We start from the raw sequence: 23,624 nt of genomic DNA on the forward strand, positions 1-23,624 counted from the left end.
AGTTTTCCTGCCATAGTGACTTCCAGATCTTCCCTACCAGAGGTGCCAGCAAGGGCTCCTCCAAAGGTGCACTACACTTTATTGGTGAATTCTGCCCCAAGAGAATTTAGCTTTAACATGTGGCCACCACCTGGGRATATGTGTATATGACTAGTCTGCAATATTTGGCCACTGTTTGCAAAAACTGCCCACCAAAGAGTGTTCTGCTGCTCCTGCATTCAGCAAACAGTGCAGGAATGACTCCTGTCCAGCTTTCTGGCCACTAATGTGATGATTGCAGTCTGAGAGGGATATAGACACTGCTGGGAAAGCAGCCGCTGTGTTAACATGGCCAAGGGCAAGGCACACAATTATCAACGAGTGCCTGAGCAGGAGAAAGAATGTGAAATCTTAGAGGTTTAAAGAACACTTTGTTCCTCCTGACAGCAGTTCAGTGGTGGCCAGTGTGTTTTCTCCAGTCTTTCGTACCTCTTAAATCACTCACAGCAGTGCCCGTCTGTGACCATGAGGACTCCTGCCTGACAAGAGGTGACGTGCTCTTTGTGCCAGGCTGGGATCCTTTTCCTGAGGGCCACATTTTAATACCTGCGTGTGTAATGCAGGAACCTACTTCAGATGTGGCTGTGGAGCGGCCTGCTGCTTGGACACGTCCGTGGGGCTTGGCTGGCTCGGGGCCCGGCCTTGGGCAGGAGGTCTAGGCTGCTGTGGTGGAAAGACACCTGGCTTGGCAGCCTGCACTGGCGAGGAGCCGGTGGCCGCCCGGACTTGCTGCGGAGACCCCGGCGACCGTTGTTGCTGAGGTGAAGTGGACTGGGGACTCTGGGGCTGTTGTCCCTGCGGAGAAAGCCGTTGCTGCGGCGGGGCGGCCGTCCGCGGAGGCTGGGATACCTGAGGCTGACGTGGTCCGCCTGAAAGGCATGTGTAGGTGTACATTATGAGGAGATRCATGTGATGGACAACAAGCAGAGTATCTGCATGGAGGAACAGGCTTTGAGAGGGGGAGAAACAGAGTAGCATTGTACAGAGGGATAAGGGCCRTCCTCTTTTACAGGCCTATCACTAGTTTCATGCCCACATTCCTACAGGCCAGTTCTCTCCGCTGCCCTCTTGCAGAGGGACACACTTCAAGGTTTTGTATTCCTCCATGTAACTAATTCTTATCCCTGCCAGGCGCTACTTTCTGTGAGGAGGAAGAGTCACTGCAGAATGAATGTTTTGCAGAAAATGAAAGCTGCATCTGCTGGTTTGGGTCAAGAGTCCCTTCATGGGGCCAGTGGTTTGATGTGAAACTACATGGTATCCACTACGGGTACATCTACCCCAGTATTAGCAGCAGGAGGCTTCAGCCATTTTGGTAGCAGATCCTCAAAACAGAGACTGGAGTAGAGGTTTTTGACGACTGTACCCACACACGCTACTTGCTCTTGACAAGCAGAAGTAAAACAGGAATAATCAGATCACACAGCTCAGTCCTAAAAAATGCTAAAAAATGCTAAAGATGCAAGCGAAGGTTACGCTACTGTGAGGCCTTGGCCTGAGGTTAAACTGAACAGGACATGGAAAACTCACGAGCATGCCATGTGAAATTGCTGGATCTGGCAGGTATTGGTGTGAAAAGCTGACAAAATTTACAGGTAGTGCTGTAAACAGCTAGATTTCATAGGTGGTCAAAGGGGCATTCTGTGAGAAATGGCTAAACTTCACAGGTAACTGAAGGGGAGTAGTAGGGACATCTGGGRTAGCTGGTTCTTGAAAGGCCAACAAACATGTCAGTAATACTGTATAAGGCCAAAATTGGCTAGGTAACGTTGGTAGAAATACAAAATTTTGGACGTAGGGACCATATTTGGATTGGGACCAATGGGGAAAAAGTAATAAGGGATGGGTGTTTATTTGAGAAGACTGGCAAAAAAAAGAATGTCTAGAGGAAAAAGCATGGGAGGACATGTRAATTACAAGCTTAGCGTGGCCTGGGAGCCAGGCAGCCCTGCAGTTCTTCACACAACCTAAATTAGGACAATGAACAAAGTGTTGCTCTGACCCAATCTCAYGAGTCAAACCTGCTTCTTCTGTCAGGAGGGCTTGAGGATGTGCTTTTCCTTCCTGGCAGGGAAGCATCTTGCCAGCTGGATCAAACAACCTGGTGCCTGTTCCAAGCCTGACAAAACTAGTGTCTTCCCATCACTCCCTAACATTAAAGGCCACTACGGCTTCATGCAAAAGCAAATGCTCTTCCCCATTTCCTGCTCTAGGGCCAGTTCAGGTGGCCTCGCACTGCTAAGCTAGGCTCTAGCTGCAGTATCAATTGGATCTGTATCAGATTTTCAACTCTGCTTTCTGAGCTGCTGTGGAATATTGCAGGAGCAGCTTCAACAGCACACTGAACTTGCTGCCCGATACTCAGTGAATGGGAACAATCAGTAAAATCTTGATGCTGGGATATTTTAATTAGAATGCAGACCGATATTTCTAACAGCCTACTGTCATGCATCCTAAAGAACTGTACCTTGTGGAGGTGGCCGTGGTTGGGACAGTTGTCCAAGCTGAGGTCCAGGCTGAGATTTCACTGGCTGAGGCTGACCTTGTGGAGGCTAGAGGAAAAGAATCCATTTCAGTTAATAGTGTCCCCACAGAGAAATTAATGTAGGAATTGCAGAATCCTGAGATGTTTCTTAAATAAATACACATACACACACACTCTCGGCATCTGGCTGGTAAAATCTCACAGGACTAAAGTGGAAAGCTGAGTAATAAAAAACCCACAAAAACTGTTTGCTCATAGGGAATAACAATGAAGTTACATTCTCAAACATGTATTAGCCGATCAGGAATTGGCAAATGCATCAGACCCAAGGATCACTTAGTCCCATCTCCCATTTTGAACAGTTGCCACCACCAGATGTTCCAGAGGAAGTAGAAATGAACCATGGGGTAATCTACATATATGGAGTAATCATCTCTTTATCCTAAGGGTTCTCAAGTAGACTGCTAATAAGCAGGGACCAGCTTAAACTCTGAGACATGAAGTTTACAATTTGCTCCACAAAATCATTGCAACAGCTCCATGCCCTTTGTTTCAATCTTGAYATCCAGGACCTTAGAATCTAGCCCAGATCTCAGCTCCACTGACCTTCTAYGGCATAAGCTCTGCTGTCCAATTACATGGTGAATTAAAAGGCATTTCCTTTCCGTGATTTCCCACTTCCTAACTTCTTTGCTTCATTCTAAGTTTGAGAACAGTTCTCACAATCCACTTTTACTAGGACTTCTCCTTTATAAAGCCAAAAGATTGAATCCCTTCAGTATCTCCACATGAATGTTTCCGGGCCCCAATCATTTCATTACCAATGTTTTGTTTCCAGCTTTGTGAATCCTTCTGCAGATGTCAGAGGCAGTTTTGCCTGTGTTATTCCAGATGGAGCAGTATCTTTGTTCTCCATACACAACACTGGCTCATTTCATGTTCATCGTAATTCCCCGATTGTCCTATATTAATCCAACCACAGATTGAACCTGTTCAGRACAGTACCTCTCTCAAGTGGTATGGTTAGCTTAGACCATGCGAAATATACAGATTGTTTATATATTTCCTACACTCACTTCAACTTACCTTTCAATCTTCAATATAGAGTTTCATTTGCTGTTAAGGTGACTTAGCAAACTTAGCTCTGTCAGTTGTTCTTCACTGTTCTCCCTGGTCCKGACTAACCCAAGTAAGTTGGTGCCATCTGCACTTTTTTTCTCTCTTACTGTTTACTTTTCTTGACAGATATTTCAATAATCAGATTAAGCAACACAGAATTGTTGCGCAGAGGGACTGTCCAAGGTTAACAAAAGTCTGAGTAAGCCCATTACACAAAATTGTTTATGAAAGCAAGGGAAGTTGGAGACAGATAGACTGGTACGTGCTGGATTATTTACATGGAGAACACAATGATAAAAGAGTTGTTGAGGCTCCTGGAAGGTCAGGATTGCCTAGAGAATGAGCTAAGCAATTCTGGAAATGGGAAGAAATGTTTCATAGCTGGAAGCAGAGAGAWGAGTTTCAATTGACTAACATAAATGGGATGAGATTGCCAGCCCATTGTACGCTGTTTATTCAGGACTTGCCAAATGGATAGGGTGGAAAACTCAGGAACTTTCCATTGGCCTCTTGTCCCTGGCTCACTAAACCTTGCCTTGATGTTGGTAGGAATTTGCTATGCTAATACCGAGAGATATCCTGACTAGCCCAGCCAAGGAAAGACAATCAGACCTCATCTTCACCTGCACTGTCTATGCCTATAGCCAACCCCAAGCCTCTTAGAAATATAGGCAAAACTGGCTTTCAAGCCTCAGTCATGAAGGAAATTAGGGAAATTTCCTCAGTTAGGGAAAGGGTCAGCTCAAGGCGTTTGTGCCGCTGAAAGGGAGACAACAAAGAGCCAGAATGAAGCTGCACCAGTTGTAACCATGTTGTATCTGTGAAATCAGATTTCATGTTGTAATCATGAAAAAAAAAAGGTTGTAATTAGCATCTTACCTCCCTTTGCAAAAAAAAAACCAAAACAAACAAACAAAAACCCTGCTAGATGCTCTTAAGCCACAGTTTCATTGTTTTATTAGTGTTTTGTATTAGTCCTCAAATCATTTGTAGAGGTAATTTGTATGGTCCATAACTTATTCGTTTACATTTTTAGCATTACTTTTATAACCTTTATAAACGCACATTTTACATTTGTTACACACCAGTCTGCTGCAGCAGTAGCTATTTCTAATGAAATCGTACTTTTTTCTTGGCAGTTGAGTTGCTTCCTAAATTTATCTCACTGGATGTAGCCATCTGTGTCTGGGGACTCAATAATTTTTAAAAATAGCAGTGATCATTGATTTAATCATTGTTTTTTCTTCTCTCCTACTCCTCTGTCTTTATTATCAAGAAAAACTGTGTTTGGTTGAAGAAGTTCCCCACTTTCAGCAATTAAATCTGCTAGTCACTAACTCTGTTGCCCTTCTTTTCTGCATTAACTTCTGATGATCCATAGAGGSTGCCAATTCTTTGGTAAGGTTCTTCCTTATGATAAACTTAAAGAATTTGTTTTATTTGCTGCTCTATTTGCTCTTCAAAATCCATTCTATCTTTTCTAAGTTTCTTTTTATTACTCATACAACTGTGCATAAATCTCTTCCTAAATGTCAGATTTCCAAATGYGGAAGTTGTTTTTCTGTGTTGTTCAACATATTGTTTTACTTTCCCTCTTAGCTCTAGGAGTTTGTTTCTTGCATTCTTGATTCAGGAGCAGATCAGAAATGTATATAGGTCTTCCAGAATACAATGCTCTCTTAAATAACTTCTATACAGCTTTACTTTTAGTGCTAGGAAGCTTTTGATTATTCTTCTCATTTTTAGTGAAATGATCCTTTCAATAATTCATGTCATACCATTACTTTTTTGATATCACATCTGCCCCTTAAATTTCAAACTGATTACTACGTGTTTACTTCCTGAATTGTACTTGGGCATGTCTGGAGACAAAGTCATAGAATCATAGAATCATTATGATTGGAAAAGACCTTCAAGATCATCGAGTCCCACTGTAAACCCTTCAACACCATACCTGCTAAACCCTGTCCCTCATCTACMCGTTTCTTGAACACAGCCAAGGATGGTGACTCCACTACTTCCCTAGGCAGCCTGTTCCAATGCTTCACCGCCCCTGTGTAGAWTTTTTTCCTATTATCAAACGTGAACCTCCCCTACGCTGTTAACTTCTGCTTCACTTGGATTTTGCTMTTCCAGGAAGCAGTCACCTAAAAAGATGGGAAACTTTCTCAGAGTTGCTGCCTCACTGAGCTGTTTGGCTTGTTCTTGATGGCTGTAGYCTCACATCATTATGTCTCGTTGCTTCTTCCACGTCTCTCAATGCTGTGCACACACGTTTCAAAGTTCTCAGTTTTCCTTTATCCAGAGACTGGTATAGACGGTCCTGATAATACGTATGGGCTCCTGTGGATACCCATAGGATATCCAAGGATTCATATTTTTATGGATTCAGCACTGCTGCCCTCAATATTCAGAACTGTTATTTTTCAAGGCTCTGTAGATCTTTTCATCTTTAGCTCTAGTTCTGTAGTGCGTTGCCTGCCTTTGTATTTCCCTCTCCATATTTGTACCTATGCTTTACAGCATAATATTAGCAGTTGTAGTATCCACAGATCCCGTAATCTTGTTGTGCCCAGGTCTTTTCTGTGGAAGAACAGCTTGGTTTACACTGTTGTGCTTTTTATTTTCTTCATTCTGTATACAGACATATTTTTTATTTCTGGTGAAGAGCCTTTTTTTTTTTTTTTTTTNTTTTTTTTTTTTTTTTTTTAATTAACTATTCTATTTGACATCCAGCCTCTACAGGACCATTTCCTTTGTTCTTATTTTTGTCCTATTTTAGGTCTGCTGTAATTCAGTCCAATCCTGTACCAGTATATTACATAGACAGCAGATACATCTGCTACCTTCGCCTTTGCTCTTAGTTTAAACACTCTATTTATTTCTTGTTTATTTCAGATGGCAGTTTTGATTCCACTTCAGTGGGAGAAGATACTGAGCCTTCTGTGTAGTTTTCCCTGCCCTAAAGCTTTTTTAGTGTCTGCTAAATGTTTATCCCCTCACTCAAGCTAAAACCTGTTTTGGTTTTACCTGGTTTGGAGTTACCATGAATACAATTCATGCTGGGGATGTAGTTTAGCAGGAGCAGGCTGTCATTATGGCAGAGGAAGCGAGTCAGAGTGTCCTTCCCCACCACTTTCTGGTTCAAATGGAAACTTTTTCAGTGTGTTGCAATCAGAATTATCTCTCTGTCTGCTTACTCTCTTGTTATTGTTTTTGTACAGATTTCTGTTGTACTCAACCTCCTGCTTATCCCTGCTAGACACTGAAAGAGGTGTTGCTCATATACCTGGAGACAGTTCAGTGTCACAGACTGTGCTCTGGTGTGCTTTACTTCCACACCACTGCAGCTGGGAAATATGGCACTAGGAATACAAAATGAATGTGCCATGAGGAGCCCTAGAGTGACCACCTTAAAGTCAAAGATGAGAGGTTCCTATGTGATTTCAAACTTAGTCAAGTGTCCTCCATATGAAAGAGGTGAAGGACCTCACCAAAGGAGCAAGCCTGTAGTAACAAATGGAACAACCCTCGGAGAAGATTCCCATGGTCCTGTTGGAGAAGCCTGGATTCTCCATCAGGGATGCAAAGACTGAAATGAAACACCCATCCCAAGGGTCGGTGTTTGTGGAGATGAAGTCAGGAGTAACAAGCACCTCTAAATATACAGATCTGAAAAGGGACTGAGCTTAATAAACCATGTCCAGATGCACGACCCATAGTATCAATGTGATATCACAGACACACAGAAGAGGAAGGGACACCCACTGCAGAGAGAACTTCAAAAAGCAGGAGTGAATCCATCCAATACATTCCCATATGATTCTGAGAGACACATGACTGCCTGACAACCCTCACAGGAGAGAAAGAAAATGGTCTGGGAAGGCATTTTGTCCAAAATGTCTCCATATTCTCATACCCAAGGCCTCAGCGGTGATGGGGTAGATCCAGCAGCTATGACAAGCTGACTCATTTTGGAAACAACCAGATCTGCTATAAGCTGCCTGTCCTCTTCCACATGCTCCCCGATCAGAGGCATTGAGCTGTCCATCACCTGCCACAAGAAGGAAAAACAAAAGTTAATGACCTTTCCTAGAGGCAGATGCTCATAATAATTTGCTTTGTGTCCCCACATCCTTGCTGACACCTCTAGTCAGTCAGTACCCTGTGCGCTGGGACACACTTGACTCCAGGGGTGGGATTTGCCTTAGCTTTTCTTGGTTTTTGGAAATGGCTCATACTTCCCTCCTCTCCATCTTCCTTCCTCTCACAGCATGGACACCAAGCCAAGACTTGCAGTRGCTGGAGGCTTTCTAGATCAACTAAACACAAACTGCTTCTTTCACATGCCCTGAAGAGATGCCTCTTGGGCATGAGGTCTCTCTGCTGCTGTGCCATGGCATTTAGGGGTGGCATCRTAGCAGGAAGGGCTGCAAGCAGGCACGGGAGAAAGGAAACAAAAYGTACTGAAGCCTGTGGAGGTTGAAGCAATGGGCACTGGAGGGAACCCGGAAACCTTTGCAATTAATCAATGCAAAACAGTGCACTCTGAGAGGGGAAGTAAACACAACAGATGCATAATGGATAGGATATCACCAAAACAGCAGCACTCCATACAGGAAAGTRAACATTTTCTCTCCTGTCTTCTTGACATTGTTGTGATATGAGTGCTTCCCAAACAAGTACTACAGCTGTGCTGGAGAAAGAGAGGGTGCGTGGAGGGGAGAAGGAGAGCCAGCAAAGGGTCTTTAAGGTAAGAAATGCTCTGCCAATAGTAATAACAATGAAAGCTCAGCTGACCCTCAGCTGTACAGCAGCCCTAAACATAATTTTCAACAGTTCATCATAAATCAAGTATTTCACAAACAGGGGCTAAATCCCACAGGAAAAATGGTACAATGATGATGTTAAGATTCAGTTGGAGTAAATATAATCGTACCAAAATATCAGGGTTGAAAGAGTTTATTTTCTTTTGCTTTATTTTTAAACCAAACATTAAAAAACCTTGGAAATGCAGAGTTAAAGGCTGCACTACACTAGAAGGGCACTGACTCATACTCAGATAACAATCACAAGTGCACTCCACCCCAGAAAGGCTGCAAGAGTCTGCTCTTCCAGTGAAGTGAAAAGTTTCTCATTCTTTTCAGTTAAAATGAGAGAAATCTGTTAGTGAAGCAAGTTCATCGAGTTTCTATTCCAGCCTTATCCTATGAAATAAGTGTTAATGGAATCAGTGTCTGTAGTTGTCCCACGAACACTAAAAGGAGCCGCTTAGGAAGCTTTAACTTGAAGAGTTGTGTGTTTATAGCCATGGTCGGCTTGACCTATGGAGCATAAGAAGGAGGTTGGGAAATTAAACTGAAGTGCTCAGCTATAAGCACTATACTCTGAGCTATACTGTAAAGATTCTCATTCCACTGCCCACCTCTCTGTTTCCCTGGTTTTTAGAAAGAAAGGGAGATGGGGAAAGGAGATGAACCCTAGAGGTGTTGGCACTAGCCATGGTGGCAGGGAATGGCCAGGCCCCTTACACATCCCAGCAYCCCAGGGAACTCTGTGGGGCTCTCCAGCAGCTGCTGCACAGCTCTCCATCCCCTCAGCTTCCCCTCCAGAAGCTTTCTGGTTCCATTTAGCAATTCCAGTTCATGTAAAAACACGCAGGTCTCTCAGCTCACTTGGGTGCACATGTGGGGGACCTGTCTGACCACTAGATGATGCCATTACTCTCCTAACAACTTGTCCAGCCAAGCTCAACTTGRTGATTCCCTGACCCTTCCTGTGAATGATGGGGATACAGCTGTATTCAAAAGATACAGTAAAACCCAAATAATAGTAATAAAAATTCCCTCATTTACCCATCTTAAAAAAATGCTCTTCCTTATTTCTGTGGCAGCAGGGGCTGGAGTGGAAGATGGTGGTTTAAAAACAAGGCACCAGCATGGAGTGAACCGTGGAGCAAGTCCCACCTGATCTGGGAAGCTGCTCCAGGCATCAGGATATCTTCTGTCTTGCTGTGCTGCATCTGGCACAGGGAATGTGAGATGTGGGAGACTGAGAATGTGGGCATGCAGGGGGAACCACTCCACAAGGAAAGACTTTTGAAAATGGCAGTCATTTCCAAGGGCAGAATCATGTAGCTGGATACCACTCATCTGAAAATGAGCATGAGACGTCACCTTGTCTGTCCTTCAGGAGCAGGGAGCCGCTCTGGAAGCGCACAGATACGAATGCAAATGCTGAAATAAATCAAATGGCTGGAAGGGATCGCAGACAGATTGAGCTCATCCCTTCCTGAGGAGTTCACAGAACAGCTGGGCAAGATGAGAGGATGCCGGCACATATGGATCTGGCCTTTGTAGCTGCCCAAGGTCAGGGGCTGCTCCTGCTGCAGCTGGTGCTGCCTGATAAGGCATGGGGGAGCGGGAGGCGGCAGGGCAGGGGAGACACTCGGAAAACCCCCTCTGCGCCCATCGGACTCCGAGGCCCGAAGGCTGGACTTGTTATTCCATGCTCTGATGTGCCAGACTGGGGTGCTGGGTGATTTTTAGGGAACAAGGGAAGGAAGAAAGGAGGGAAATGGGTGATTAGACATGTCAAAAGCACTGATACAGCAGTGGTGAAGGAACAGACAGGGCTTTTTGCTGGGCAGCAATAATCATGGTCAGCAACACCACTGGGTTACATGTGAGAGAGGGCTTAGCTGGATACCTGATCCAGGCGGAAGAATAAATCACAGGGATTGTTCTACTTGTCTTCCACCTGCTCCATATTTGTCAGCATATCAGGGGTGTAGGGAGGGGTTATAATGCCAAAGAAAGGGAGGGGGGAATTACTAAGCCTTCATCGCTGAGCACATGCACACTGCTGAGCAGTTTTGAGAACMTGGCTGCGTAGGGCAGTACCTAACTGGTGCTGGATTGAGGCTTTTCCAGGGGGGCTTTTCCTGGCTTTTTCAGGGAATGCTGAACCTTGCTGAATATGTCCTTAAAGTGACAAAGTTCTTTAAAGCCAGCATCCAGAATCAAATTCACAACTGCTTTAATAAAGTTAAACTCTGCTGAAATCAGTAGATTTCTTCCTAGGTCTGAAAATAAGCCTTGAAAATACTGCTAAAAATATGCTAGTGCTTTAAAAGGCTAAAGGTTCTGCTCTGTGCTGTGGGAACCGAAATGAAGGTGAACCAATACACAAATACCCGGCTTCAACAGACTACTCTTGTGCTGTGATGATAACTCATCTCTCTGAATCTGGTTCCATTTGCAACAAACCCTTGTGATGAATTTCCATCCATAGGACTGCCCGTTGCTCCATCTGCAATTCTTTCCTAGAGAACTGCTTTGCACTGTGAAAATTAATTACTGCCTGCAATTACATTGTGCAAATTCCTTATTTGTTCAGCCCATTTAGACATGCTTTCTTGTAAAATGTCACAGCAGACTGTTCCTTCTCACCAAGAGAAATACAACTGTCACACTGTGAAAAAACCTTTTTCCCCCCCTCCCAAAAGAAAAAAAGCAAAATAAAGGATCAGTTTCAAACCAAGAAAAGCACTCAGGAAAGTAGGCTGGAGGCAGTTAATTTCTTTTCAGCATCTCCCTCAGATCTACATGAAGTAGAAAAGGTGCCTGCTTGGCTCTGTTGTGCTCTGTTGTATTGCCTCTACGCCTTTCCGGACCAYGTCCATCACCCTGGCATCTGAAGGCTTGCTAGGGGCTTGTACACCAGACCTGCTCAATCAGGTTCTCGGTGGGTATAACTGAGCCTGAATCATCCACAGGTGGTGTATTCCTTCTGATTTGTACCTCCTGTATTAGATCCATTGCTTTTTGCCTTGGCCTGGGGGGAGAGGGCTGTGAGTGCACATTTTCAGCCCGTGCAGCCCATGGTGGCTCTTAGCGGGTGGATGATGAGCCTTTCACGCAGTCGCTCACGTGCAGGGGTGTATACCTGGGTGTATAAACCCAGAGGTGTGTACCCAGCCAGAGGCATGTAATCCCGGAGCACAGAACCAGCCACGTGTGCACGCACGTAGGCTTATGTGCAAGAATAGATGCTGGGATCTGAAAATCACATCTCATGTCTGACCATGTATGGACACAGTCCAGGCGTCCTCAGGCTCCTCTCCTAGCAAGCGTTCTTCCTTGCTCTCCCTTTCTCCGCCCCCACGGTCACGGTGATTTAAAAACTCGTGGCGAGGAGACAGTYTGCTGTGGGGGATGCTCCTCTAGGTGCTGATGAGTCGCACACAGGAGCAGACCTGCCAGCCGCAGGAAAGCCGGAGGCTCGCCAGCGTTTTCCTTGCTGGCAGTGCACTGACATCACATGGCCTTTGACAGGTCACTGCTCCCCRGAGAGCAGATACATAAGACTGGAATGTGCAGTCGCTGGAGGGCTCATGTGGTTCTCATCAGCATCCCAGCCCTCAGCGGGTGGGACTGCTCTCCCACACATAGCTTTCCAGTGTGTCAGCACCACTGCATAGAGCCATAGGCTGGCCCTGCTCATCCTCCTCGGCTGGCCTGTGTTGGCGGAGTTTACAGCAGGTCAGATGCTGTGCCTCTCTTCCAATTGCATAGTGACAGAGGCACTTGCTTACTTGCCAGATTTTCTCTCCCCCGGAGTGTCTCTTAAGTTTCCACTTTGATTTTCTGGCCAGCTTTTCCTTCTCTGCCCTGTTACGATGACCTGAACGTGCTATCTAGCCTACTCTCACTTGTGTCTCTGGGCCTGGTGAGGAGCATGCTGAACCTTGGCTTTCCCAGCCACAGTTTCTCCCGTTAATGGGGTCCCAAACACAGGAGTTTGTCATCCACGCAGCCCATAGTAACTCTGTTATGGTTTGTCTTACTAGTCTATTACTGAAGTGAATGCTGGATTGGGCAAAAGATTTAAATGACTTTTATTTAAAGTGTTCATGCTGCTTACAGACATCTTTGTTACACTCTGTTTATTCTACCTTCTTAAATAAGATGCTATTAGGAGTTTTATTATTGGGATTCCCTTTAAAGTGACTGGAGAAATGCAGGCTCATTTGGAGAGACAGGCATTTTCAATGGGTTGAAAGACCTGCTGGACCTAGCTGTTTTTCTCTCCCTATGGATAGTGGCGGGAGGTTAATTTGACTAATATGTTAACATCCTCTAGAGCTTGAACTCCAGTTGGATCGAGTCTCAACCAGTTCATTTTTGTTGTTGCTGGTAAGTGCTACCGAAGGATAGTGCTGGGGCATCAGTGCAGTGAGACACAYGCCAAGCTTTGGATGCTGCTGGCAGCCCATGATGAGAGCTGTGGCCTTGATAAGGGCCAGCTGGCATCTTGCAAGGAGGCAGTTCTGCATCTTGCCTCATGCTGGTAGGTGTTGCACCGTGGGGATTTGTTGACTGGCAAGCAAGGGTGGCCAAATGGTCTCTGTCCTCGCATTTCCTGACACATGAAGGCATTTTAACACTGCGCCCTTCTTGCAGTTCTGCCAGTTTAACTGGGACTCTGAGTTGGCATATATTCATATGCCACAGCTTGGAGGCAATAGGTTGGCACTGAGGAGCTGGGCCGTGCACGCAGGGATACACAAGCACATTGGTTCCTGTGAACCCTCAAGCTTTTGCCAATATACTTCTCTAAAAAGACTTGCATTTAAGTTCCCCATGCTCTCACCTCAATGATATAGTCTTTTCCATCTTTGCTGTGGACAGCTTTGACAGCGCAAATATCAAGACCTCCAAACATCTCTGCGCAGGCGTCCGCCCAGAGTCTGTACCTGCAGAAACCATACAGGCAGGGCCTGGAATTAGCTGTCATTGGGGATTTCACCAAATATATTTGCCCATCCCTCTGCCCCTAGGAACACATAGAATTTTGGAGTGTTTTTTTATTGTAACATAAACTATATATGCTTTGCTAGGGCATGGCCCCAGTCTGTGCACAGGGGATGTAGCAGAAAAAGGAACATTTTCCTTTATTCCGGGTTGTTTGCCCTCAAAACCACCTTAAAATATTTCCTTTCCTCCTTGGTATTTCCATCAGATCTCCAGTCGGTTGTCATTTTGCCAAGCTATAAATATTTAGCTCATTTAATCTCCCAGAAGAGTTGGCCCTTCAGCGTTTGTATTGGCTTTGCCTGAAAGCCCTCCATTATGTAGGCAGACTTCTCCTGATAAGAAGTCCAGCACATCAGGGCAGGAATAGGACTGGAAAGTCAGAGCAGAATTTAGCAGGGTGTAGCCACCTCCTCCCCGGTCCCTGATCCAGTGACTCCTGCTTTTTATAATTTWCTCTTTCCACTTCATCCTTTTGCAGTCTCCTGCTTTGCTCCTATCCCTTGGGCATTCCTCCTAGCCAGGTATTCCCCTCACATAGACTAGGGACAGCTTAATCAGAGGGAGAGCTACGTGCTACAGCCCTTGTCTCCAGCTGCCCCAGATTGGGAAATGAGCTGCTAGGAAGAAAGGCCGCATCTAATGGGTTCTYCCTTAGATGTTCCCGTGTCAGAGGAGAAGAGAGAATGGCAACAGCCATGTTAGAGGGGACCACATCCCCTTGCTGCGGAAATGAGGAGGGAGAGAGGCAGCCTGGCTTTATTTCCTGTGCAGCTGCACTGCAGTTCTGACTATTTCAATAAAAATAATTTCAGAACAGCAGATCTGTAAGCAGAACTATGACACGATTCAGGGAGGAGAGGGGAAGGCCATGGTCTCATGAAAACACTGACATTTTGCAGATCCTAAAAAGAATGGGAAAAGAGTTGTTCTTGCCAAAGAACAAGTTTATATCCTTCAAGCCAGCTAGAGTGCCTTGAAAATATAATGATCAACTTGTGCAACCCAACGTCTGTAGAAAGAAGCAAGAAAATGGTTTATGTGACTACCAGCATTCTCTTATGCCTAATAAGGAGACAAAGCATGTTCACCTCAGCACCCATGAGGAAGAAATAGCAGAAGGAGGGCTGGATATCATGACGGAGAGAGCTAGGGACTATGTGAAGGAGGTGGAATGCACTATGAGCCCCCACTGTGCCCTGCTGGAGCTGGACACTAAGGTAGGGGCCACCTCAACTAGATGATCCCAAAAGATCGCCTCCAACTTCAACCATTCTGTGACTCCATGATTCTGAGGGAGGTCTGCAAGTGTTTAGGTTCAGCAGCCTGACTAACAAGAGGGTTGTTGGTGATGCAAAGTGTATCCTGAGAGGTAGGGAGCAATCTGGGCATTAATATTGCACACTGCGGTGAGGGGACTTGGGCCCTTCATCCCTCTATCTTCAGCCATGTCATAAACAACCAGGATCCACAATAATGTTTAGATCCCACGGCCCCATTAGGGCCTGGCAAARTTTGGCTTGCTTTTCTTGTTTCATGGAACTAGGGCTGCAGAAGGCACCTTCAAGGGTAACCCACACTGCTCTGCTACCCCCAAACAGGGAAGAGCTGTTCTGTGTCATTCTTGAAAGACATTTCTCTAATCTGATTTGAAAGAGGCAATCCATTACTATACTTTGCTATCTTTATTGCTAGGAAATGTTTCCTAATGTCCAAATGAACCTTTTTTTTTTTTTTTTGTTATAATTTAAACCCATTGTTTCTTGCCCTACTGTACCAGTAATATAGAGAAACATGCTCTGTTAGCAGCCTTTTATGTATTTGCCTGTAAGTCTTCTTTCTTTTAGGGTAAAGTGCTTTCCAAATTGTGGATGACTTCTCCTGGCTCTGTGAAGGAAAGTAAATTTCTGCACCACATACATACACTCACTATGCACAAATTCACAGTTTCACAAGAAAAATAACAGTGGTCTGATAACTGAAAAGAAAGATAGAAAGCTATGAGACAGAATTCAAAATGATCCTGGCAAATTGGAGAAATAATCTGGAAAATCCTGGATTTAATAGGGGGGCGGTGCCAACATAGAGTCTGTATGCCTACAAATCTATGAATGATCTACTGTATTAAAAATAGGTTGGAGAACAAGTGACTAGGTTGCCATTTTGCAGAAAAGGGCCTCGTGGTTACAGATGAGTTACAATGGGTCAACAACATAATACAATTGCAACATAAGCAAGTATCACATTGATATGAATATATAGAAGTACCATCTGCAAAGTTCAATTTGCAAGATGCATGAGGCAACTCCTGCTCTATTCATCAGTGAAAAGACCTTAGTTGAAACACCTTTGGGAGAATGAGGTGAAAAATGCTTTCAACACATAAGMTGATGGATTTTTCTCTGCTAAGCAGAAGAAAAAATCTTTTCTATGTCTGCCTCTTATAAGAATTTAGAATAACTTCCTGTTACTTCRTGTTTTGTCCTGTGACCTTTCTGATTTTATCCCTACATGTTTGTCCTTGTGAGCTTGACCTCAGGATGGTCCAGTTTCCTGTGGCTACATTCAGTAAAGCTCTAATGATTTAGCAATATTGGTCTCTTGCTGTCCTTCCAGTCTGTTTTCCAAATTAGGACAGTTTGCCTCTGTGCTCTCAGTATATTTTTAAGGAAACATTTGGTCTTTTAAACTCCTTTGTCCCGCCTCCCAGGAAACCTCACCTACCAGTTTTCCCAACTAACTGAAGTCTGAAATACAATGTCTCCTTTATAATCCAAGAATAGCTAACACTCTCTTTGAAATTCTCTTCTCTTTCTTACCTCTCTGTCATTGCAATCTGCTCTAGCATGGCAGAACCTGTGTTTGCCTTCCAGTTTCCAGAGATGGACGTCCTCCTGGAAAAACAAACCAAAAACATAACCAGAACATGAAAATACCCTCCTACCCCATCCTCCCTCTTACTGTGTCCCTCATTCTTGACTCAGTGCTTGTACAAGAGAGGATGTGGTAAGCTTCCCCCTCACAGGAGTCTTTCCAAATCTTGCCCTCCATACAGAATATATTGTTCAGACTTACGAAAAACTGAACAAGGTGTCAGAGAAATCTCCTAGGGACTTGACTGTGTGTCTGGTGGGTGATCAGTATTAGCTTTGTGAGTACTTTCTTTCTTTATACATCAGGCTCAGGAGAGCAGACATGTCTGTAGATGAACTCCAAGGTAACCAGCCTTGTCTTCTGTAATATTCATCCTTTCTTTCTGGAAGAACAACTCTGCAGGAAAACATCTGTCTGAACACCTCCAGAAGTATAAGCTGTTATATTCTGGGTCTTCATGACTTTGATTTCAATTGTATTGATGTCAYAGAAAATAGTATTATACCTTCTCTTTCACTGGCTTTTTTTTTTGCTGGCTTTTTAGTGGCTTATTCTCTCTGGACTCAGAGAGTTTTTAATCATAAAATGGTTGGAGTTTCCTTAGCTGCAACTGACCCTTGATTTACAAGAAAGATACTGACAAATTCTGGGTTTCACCATCACCCATGGGTAAGCCATTTCCTTCCCCTAAACTTAGATGCAGAGCAAATCTTGGACAGGTTGCTGTGATAAGAGTGTGCATATAACCCTGGCACAAGCTAGGACAAGTCAGCATGCTGACAGGATTCATGTAAGGTCTGTCTCCATGTAGTAGGAAATTTAGGTAGTGATTTAGGAAGGGATCATGAGGAGTGATCCAATGCTTTAGTATGGTGTTGTGGAAATCCTTCTTGCCTATTCTGTCATCTTTTCGATGAAATGTAGAAAAGATGCTCTTAACTTTTTTTGTCCATTAAAGACTATGTGGAACAGCAGAGATACTGATGTCCTGYCAAAATGTAAACCTGGATCATGACAGCTGACTACCTAGAGTGTCCCTGTCCCTTGCTGAAGGACACTCCAGGGTCCTTTTTCCTTTTTCTCCTAACCTGACTSTGATATTTAAATGATTTTTATTATCCATTTTTACAGGAATAGTCAGGGGGAGAAGGCTTACTATATTGAATAATTGTGTTCTCATATAGTTGAGTTTGGCACTTGATTCTCACCCAACATATATCTTTCTGCACTACTTTCTAAGCAAAAGAATAGATTTCTCCACAAGTTTTGAGATTACGAGCCCTTTGATTATGTACAGTGTTAAGTACGGCGTTCAACCCTCAGCCTCTCTTTTGATTTTTACATGTCTTGGTACTTAGGATTATGTTGCTCAGTTCTGCACTGCAAGCCAGTTTTTATTAATATATAGATCCAGAAAATTATAGTAGCAGATGGCATTAAAGTCCCACTACTGATGAGAACTTCCACACTGTGATTTCTAACAAGATGATTAAATATCAGTGTTTACAAGATCTAGCTAGAATACTGAACATAAGCAGTTGAGTTTTCCTGAAGAGGACCAAATTACAGCTGTATAGTTTGGGAAGGTAATTTGGCTTGRGAAAACTCCAGAAATAAGAACAGGGAGGATATGGTACAATATGGGGCATAACATATCAAATATTACTCTTGAGCGTATTCCAAATTATTTCTAAATGGAAAAGCTCCAACTGAAGTCTCTGTCAAGATCATTCGCTTCCCAGTATGACAGAATAATTCCAGTCTGAAGTTTAACACCACTTCTCCTCCCTCCAATTCCCCATTTTCATTCAACTCAAGGTAGAAAAGGAAATTGAAAGCAATAGTGTTTCCCTAAGGATGCTCTGCTTCCAAGCCCATTTCTGCTARGAACTCAAAGTTCATCCAATCATCCTAAATGCCAAGGGGCTGTATCAGTGTGCAGATATCTTAAATGAATGGAACAAAGGCTTTAGGGATAGTAGCTCAGGTAAATTTGTAGCCTGATACCCGCAACTTTGCTTAGGATAAGTGGATAGACTTGCAGGTCCTTGATTAATGATGCCCTCATCCACCATCTTCCAGCTGAGCTATTTCAGTCTAAAAGTAGTGCAGTAGTTTCTATCCTCCTGAAGAGCACATGGCAATGAACCACATTTGAGGTGACGAAATCAGAAGCCATGAGACTAGGATGGAAAGTATATGATCCTCTTACTAAAAACTGGTGGCAAAGATTGTCCCATGCTTGACAATCGGCAGCTGCTGGTAATCCAAAGTGAAAACCACTTCACAAGCCCTAACTGGCAATGGTTCCTCTGCTCACCTCCACTTGGGGAGGGGAGTGTATAATTTCTGTCCTTTTTTCTCCTGCAACATGAGCAATATTCATGTTTTCTCCTCAGCAGTATTAAATATCAGTCAAATGTATTCAGTGGAATTTTAGGCATGTGTCACATGCTTCTTATCTGCTGTTTTGAGGATGGCCCAAAGCAGGGGCTACGTGGGTGTTTGTTAATAGTGTCAATCTGGAGTCACTGCGCTGAAGTTAATGGGAACCTGAACTCAAGGCCTGGGTCATGAGCTGGAAGGAAGTGCACTGAGCATCTGGGAAGGGGAGGAATGCATGAGTCACTCTGTAGCATCCTCCCTCTGGCAGATGCTTGGTGCAAAGTAAACATATTCTGGAGAAGTTCAATAACACAGTTCTTTCTCAGAAAGAAGGGGACTTTTAAAGCCTAAATGTGTGGGTGAAGGTATAAAAATATTGGGTAGATTCCATGGTTCAGAGATCAAAGCAGTTCTCCATTGGTCTGACGCTACAGCAGATGCTGCAATTGCCTTTCAGGCTGGGATTTGCTAGCGTGACTCATGATTTTGGGTATTCTATTTGAGACACCAGCGAGAACCCTGATATTTGGGGTGCTTTTACCTCTGCCCTCTGCCACAGTAGGGACTTATTTATACCATAGAAATAATTTCTCATTCTGCCTGATGTTGGGACAAACTGATACCTTCCATAAGGAACAGCCCACAATTAGACTGACTCTCCCAGACTCACTTCCATAAAAGGCTCTCTCAATATAAATACACTCTCTGGGTTTACAAGTCTCTTAGTGAATTTTGCTATATTTTTTTTCTTTGCTAGTTAGATGCAATTTCATTAAAGTATTTCCCGTTCATAGCTGTTTAGTCAAGTACTCAAATGAAAACACACTTCATTTAGCAAACAATTGTTTGCACAGCTACGTTCCCAAGCAGGATTAGCTCTTCGTGTGACTGCTTGCTTTCCTCAGTCATCTGGTATTACTTTTGATCTCTGTCTGGGTGAGTTTGTGGCGAGTGCGAACAGTAACTGGGGAAAGGTGTGATCAGGCTAACTGGACCTTTGTTTTACTTAGAGACAGACTGGGAGCAGATTGTGGAGCCAGGGCTGAGTAGGTTGGCAGAAGTAGAGAATTTTAATGGATATTTTAAACCTTCCTTCCTTTGACTGATTTGAGCCAGGTTGTGCATGAGATGTTAATATTAAGGAACTGTGCTGTTGTAGACCTGATCAGATTTAAAACACATTTTCTCTCATCAGGTTCACATGAAGTAGCTGAATGTCCCACAAGTCTTACCCATGAAGAATGTGGCTGAGTTATTATCAAGTTTATTTAAATACCTTTGTGCTAGGAATCTGACCAGGAATTTTAGGCAGCTATAGCTGAAAAGTATGTGATCAGGTACATTTGATTATCTTATTTAACTCTGTTTGTACCATAGCTATGGCCTGGGGGTTTGTAAAAACAGACCTAAAATTTGCAATATTGTGAGTCTTAGGTAACATATGAAATCTATCTGGTGACCTGGAGAACATACTGCCAGAGCAGTCTCCTCATCCTGAATTTTGCGGCCGAATAAGGAGCGGTATTTCTGGAAGAGCTGTGTTATTTGGCTATTCTTGTCTACTGTTTTGCAGTAAGAAGAAACAGGTGTCTTACTGAGCCATGCGGTTACATCCTTAATTGAGCTCAACGACTGCTGAAGTTTGGCTGAATACTCCTTGATTTGTTTAAGCACATCAGTATGTGAGGGATGTTCCAGGCATGAAAGCTGCCCTTCTGGCTGCCACCACCCTCAGTGCCAGGAGGCCAGGTGAGGTGAGGAGCATTGGCCCTTGAATCTCCCACCCAGTGGTAGCAGCGATGGGGAGGATGTCCTGGGAGCTCGCATGGTTGCCTACAATGCCAGATGTTGGCTCTGACATTGGAGTGGGCTGGCCCTCACAAGGTGCTGCCTTGGCACCATCTCCCTCAGATCATTGCTGTCTGGCTGAGCCAGGTGTAGCTCGCTGGGCACCTGCAAAAATGTCTTGACTTCTCCTTCCAGCGACACACACACAAAATGCCTGCAGGAGTCCTGCATGTTGGCCAGGCCATGGCTGGTTGTACCAGTGCCATGTGCTCCTTGAAACTTCATGTGTAAAAGGTGCTGCAAGCTTGGGCTGGGCATGAGATAAAGCTCAGGGCTGCTGCGGGTTGGATGCTGGAGGTCTCCACAGGTTGCAGTCAGTTTTGGCACAGAAGGTTATTGGGCCATCCCTTTCTCCTGATTGCCCTCCAGGAGGAAAGGGGAACACTAGAGGGCGCTGGAAACTGGAAGATTTTGTKGAAAGTCTTGGAAGAGGCAGGCCCTTTCACAAAAGGAGGTGTTGGAGTGAGGGACAATGGTGGAGGACAGCTTTCATCCAGGGAACAAAGCAACGCTCACAAACAACTAGAGAGATTCACTTTCGAGAAGCAATGGGCTGACAGTGAGTAATAGAGAAGATGATCTGGGTTCAACCGGGGGAAAGAAGAGTAGGGTTAGTCCTCAAGGAATTTCCCTCATCCTCCTACTCCAACCCTGAGCAGACGCCAACTGAATCACATCCACAGCCATATCCTTCCTGAGCATTAGMCCCCAACTCACGCCAGCACGGCCATGCACTCACATGTAAGCCTTGTAATTGTTGCCGATTTTCTGGATCCGGATGTCATACTTGGAGTCGATGAATGGCTCGCTCGTGGCGTAGGTTTTTGCCATGGCTACTATGCTAGCCATGTCTCGGAAATCATGTTGGTTCTCAACTTTGACCTTGATTGCCAAGATCCCGCCGAGAGGTGACAAGCACAGAAAGAAGAGGAATAAGCCATCTCAGAGCCTGAATCACACAATGCCAGTTAAAAAACACACCCATGGAACTGAGAACAGAACAGAGATTGTGTAATGTGAAAAGAGACATTCCCCGACAAACCTAACCCAGAACAAAATGATCACTTTCTCCTTCCCTCATGTGCAAGCTCTGGAAAACCTATCTCCAAGAAAGCAGTCAGAGCTTTGCCCAGATGGCTCTTGCTAATGCTCATTAAGTTTATGATGCTTCAAAAGCATATTTCATCTCTTAAGGGGTATTACTACACTCAATTATTGGAACTGCTATTTCCCATACTGGGAGGGATGAGAACAGATTATTTTGGGTGGTCAGGAAATAAAACTAATGCTATAAAATAAACAAGAGAGCTGGTTGTCTGCCACTTCCAGTCTTCAGTTCCTTGGCATTTCACATTACTGACATCCAGCCTTTCTTTGAGGAGTAATGAAGGCCCCCCAGTTGGAAGCAAACACTGAAGGAAAGGGATGCCTCTGGGGAAGTTCATGATTCTTGGGGAGCTCTGTGAGCATGATGCCATGGACATGTGTGTGGCCAACTGGTAGGGAACTGCAGTCACACTTGGCAATGAAAGGAGTGTAAAGAATGAACAAGATATTTCCTGAAAAGGCAGCTCTTCTGAGATTTATATTCATTTATGAGAAACATTCTGAAACTTATCCCCCCTACCAAAAAAAAAAAAAAAAAGGATCAAAAAAGGAAAGGCTCTAATAGTACAATCAAATTTCTGCCAAAGCTAATGGGGTAGGAGCAGGAAAACCAAACAAGCAGGTGACAAGAACATGAAAGACAACATGACTTCATTCATCCTCTCAACCACAGCATTTAGCCTGTTAGCAAAAATCTGCTTGGCGCATTGGAGAAGTCCTAACGATTCCTGTTCCTCAATGTGGGACAGATACAGGAAGAGTAGGTTGATAGGCAAAAAAAAAAAATGCCTGACACTGCGTGAAGAGACTGAGGAAGCAAATGAACACATTATGTATTGCRTAGGCTTTGTGGTTTGACAATACTTACTGACCCCAGTTGGTGACTGCGACCCTGCTTTTCCAAGTGTCTACATGCTGGTAACAGCCAGACAGTTTCTGCCCAGGAGAGTTCCCCAGTTGCATCAGGACATGTGTTAAAAGAAAGTGATGCCAGACTCCGTGGAGCCGGCTGAAGGAAGCGCGTGTGCCTTGGTATTTGGTGTTTCTTTGCAAAGAACAAACAAGTGGTTTTACATGTCTGCCTCCAGCCATGAGAGGGCAGGAGCCATCTTCAATAGAGCACAGAGGACAAGGTTGTTGCTAACCTGCAGCTGGGGTATTGCTCTATTWAGACTGTTTTGTTTAAGCTCCGGATGCAGCAGAAAACAGAGATGCAGCTACATCACGCAGGAGCAGGGCAGAGAAGCTCTTGAGACCTGGATGGGTCATGGTGAAGGTGAAAAGTACAGCTGGTTTGACTCATGACCCTTTCTAGAGGAAGGAGTCTGGGTCTTAACTTCTCCCTTTACTGCATAGTACCCATGGGCCTCCCACCTCTCTTGTGGTGCAGATACCTTGAGGGTTATGCTGTCACTGTCAAGGATCTGCTGAGGAAAAGCGCCGAGGGAAACTCTGGTTGTCCTTCAAGAAGGGAAAAAAAAAAAAAGAGCACAACAACCAAAAAGGAGAAATGTAAAAACACACATGGTATGCCACCCAGGAGGAGCAGCCATGCTCGAGGCTTTGCTGCTGCCCCACGTGGACAGAGCACATCATCGGATGGGCTGCCCCAGCCTGGGAGCTGGGCAGGGAGAAGTGGGTGCGAAAGCAAGGATGGTGGTAAGGATGAAAGGGACAGGGATGAAGGTGGTAAGGATGAAGGGGAGCACCCACTCGGCAGGGCCGACCCAGCCCCACAAGGAATTGGGCCTCTTGGGAAGGAGGCCGCAGGCCGCGTTGGGGCCGGGTGTTTGTGTCCTGCTGATAAGAGCGGCTCGGGGCTGAATGACACCAGGCGAGAGGCGGGTCCCACCCAGATGAGGTGATGGCAGGAGGGACTCGAGGGGCAGGCGACGCGCAGGGTGACGACATGTTCTCCCAGGCCCTTTGGCAATGGGAAGAGACAAAAGCCG

The 23,624-nt window shown here is 44.6% G+C and overlaps 1 protein-coding gene across 2 annotated transcripts in view; it reads right to left on the minus strand.

The window, feature by feature from the left end:
- Positions 1-23,624, minus strand: part of SYN3 (synapsin III) — a 177,185-nt gene that overhangs the window by 4,373 nt on the left and 149,188 nt on the right. For both annotated transcript variants that reach the window (XR_003251418.1, XM_026052296.1), the window contains exons 7-12: positions 21,305-21,447; positions 16,278-16,352; positions 13,298-13,400; positions 7,563-7,697; positions 2,507-2,591; positions 611-908 (exon numbers count right to left, since the gene is read on the minus strand). Coding sequence is in view for 1 of the 2 variants with exons in the window: in XM_026052296.1 (XP_025908081.1) it covers positions 611-908; positions 2,507-2,591; positions 7,563-7,697; positions 13,298-13,400; positions 16,278-16,352; positions 21,305-21,447 (839 nt within the window). In the remaining variant the exon portion in view is untranslated. The remainder of the gene's footprint in view (positions 1-610; positions 909-2,506; positions 2,592-7,562; positions 7,698-13,297; positions 13,401-16,277; positions 16,353-21,304; positions 21,448-23,624) is intronic.

This window comes from Nothoprocta perdicaria, unplaced genomic scaffold, assembly GCF_003342845.1.
Source record: "Nothoprocta perdicaria isolate Ctin4 unplaced genomic scaffold, notPer1 scaffold_86, whole genome shotgun sequence".
NCBI classification, from domain to species: domain Eukaryota; kingdom Metazoa; phylum Chordata; class Aves; order Tinamiformes; family Tinamidae; genus Nothoprocta; species Nothoprocta perdicaria.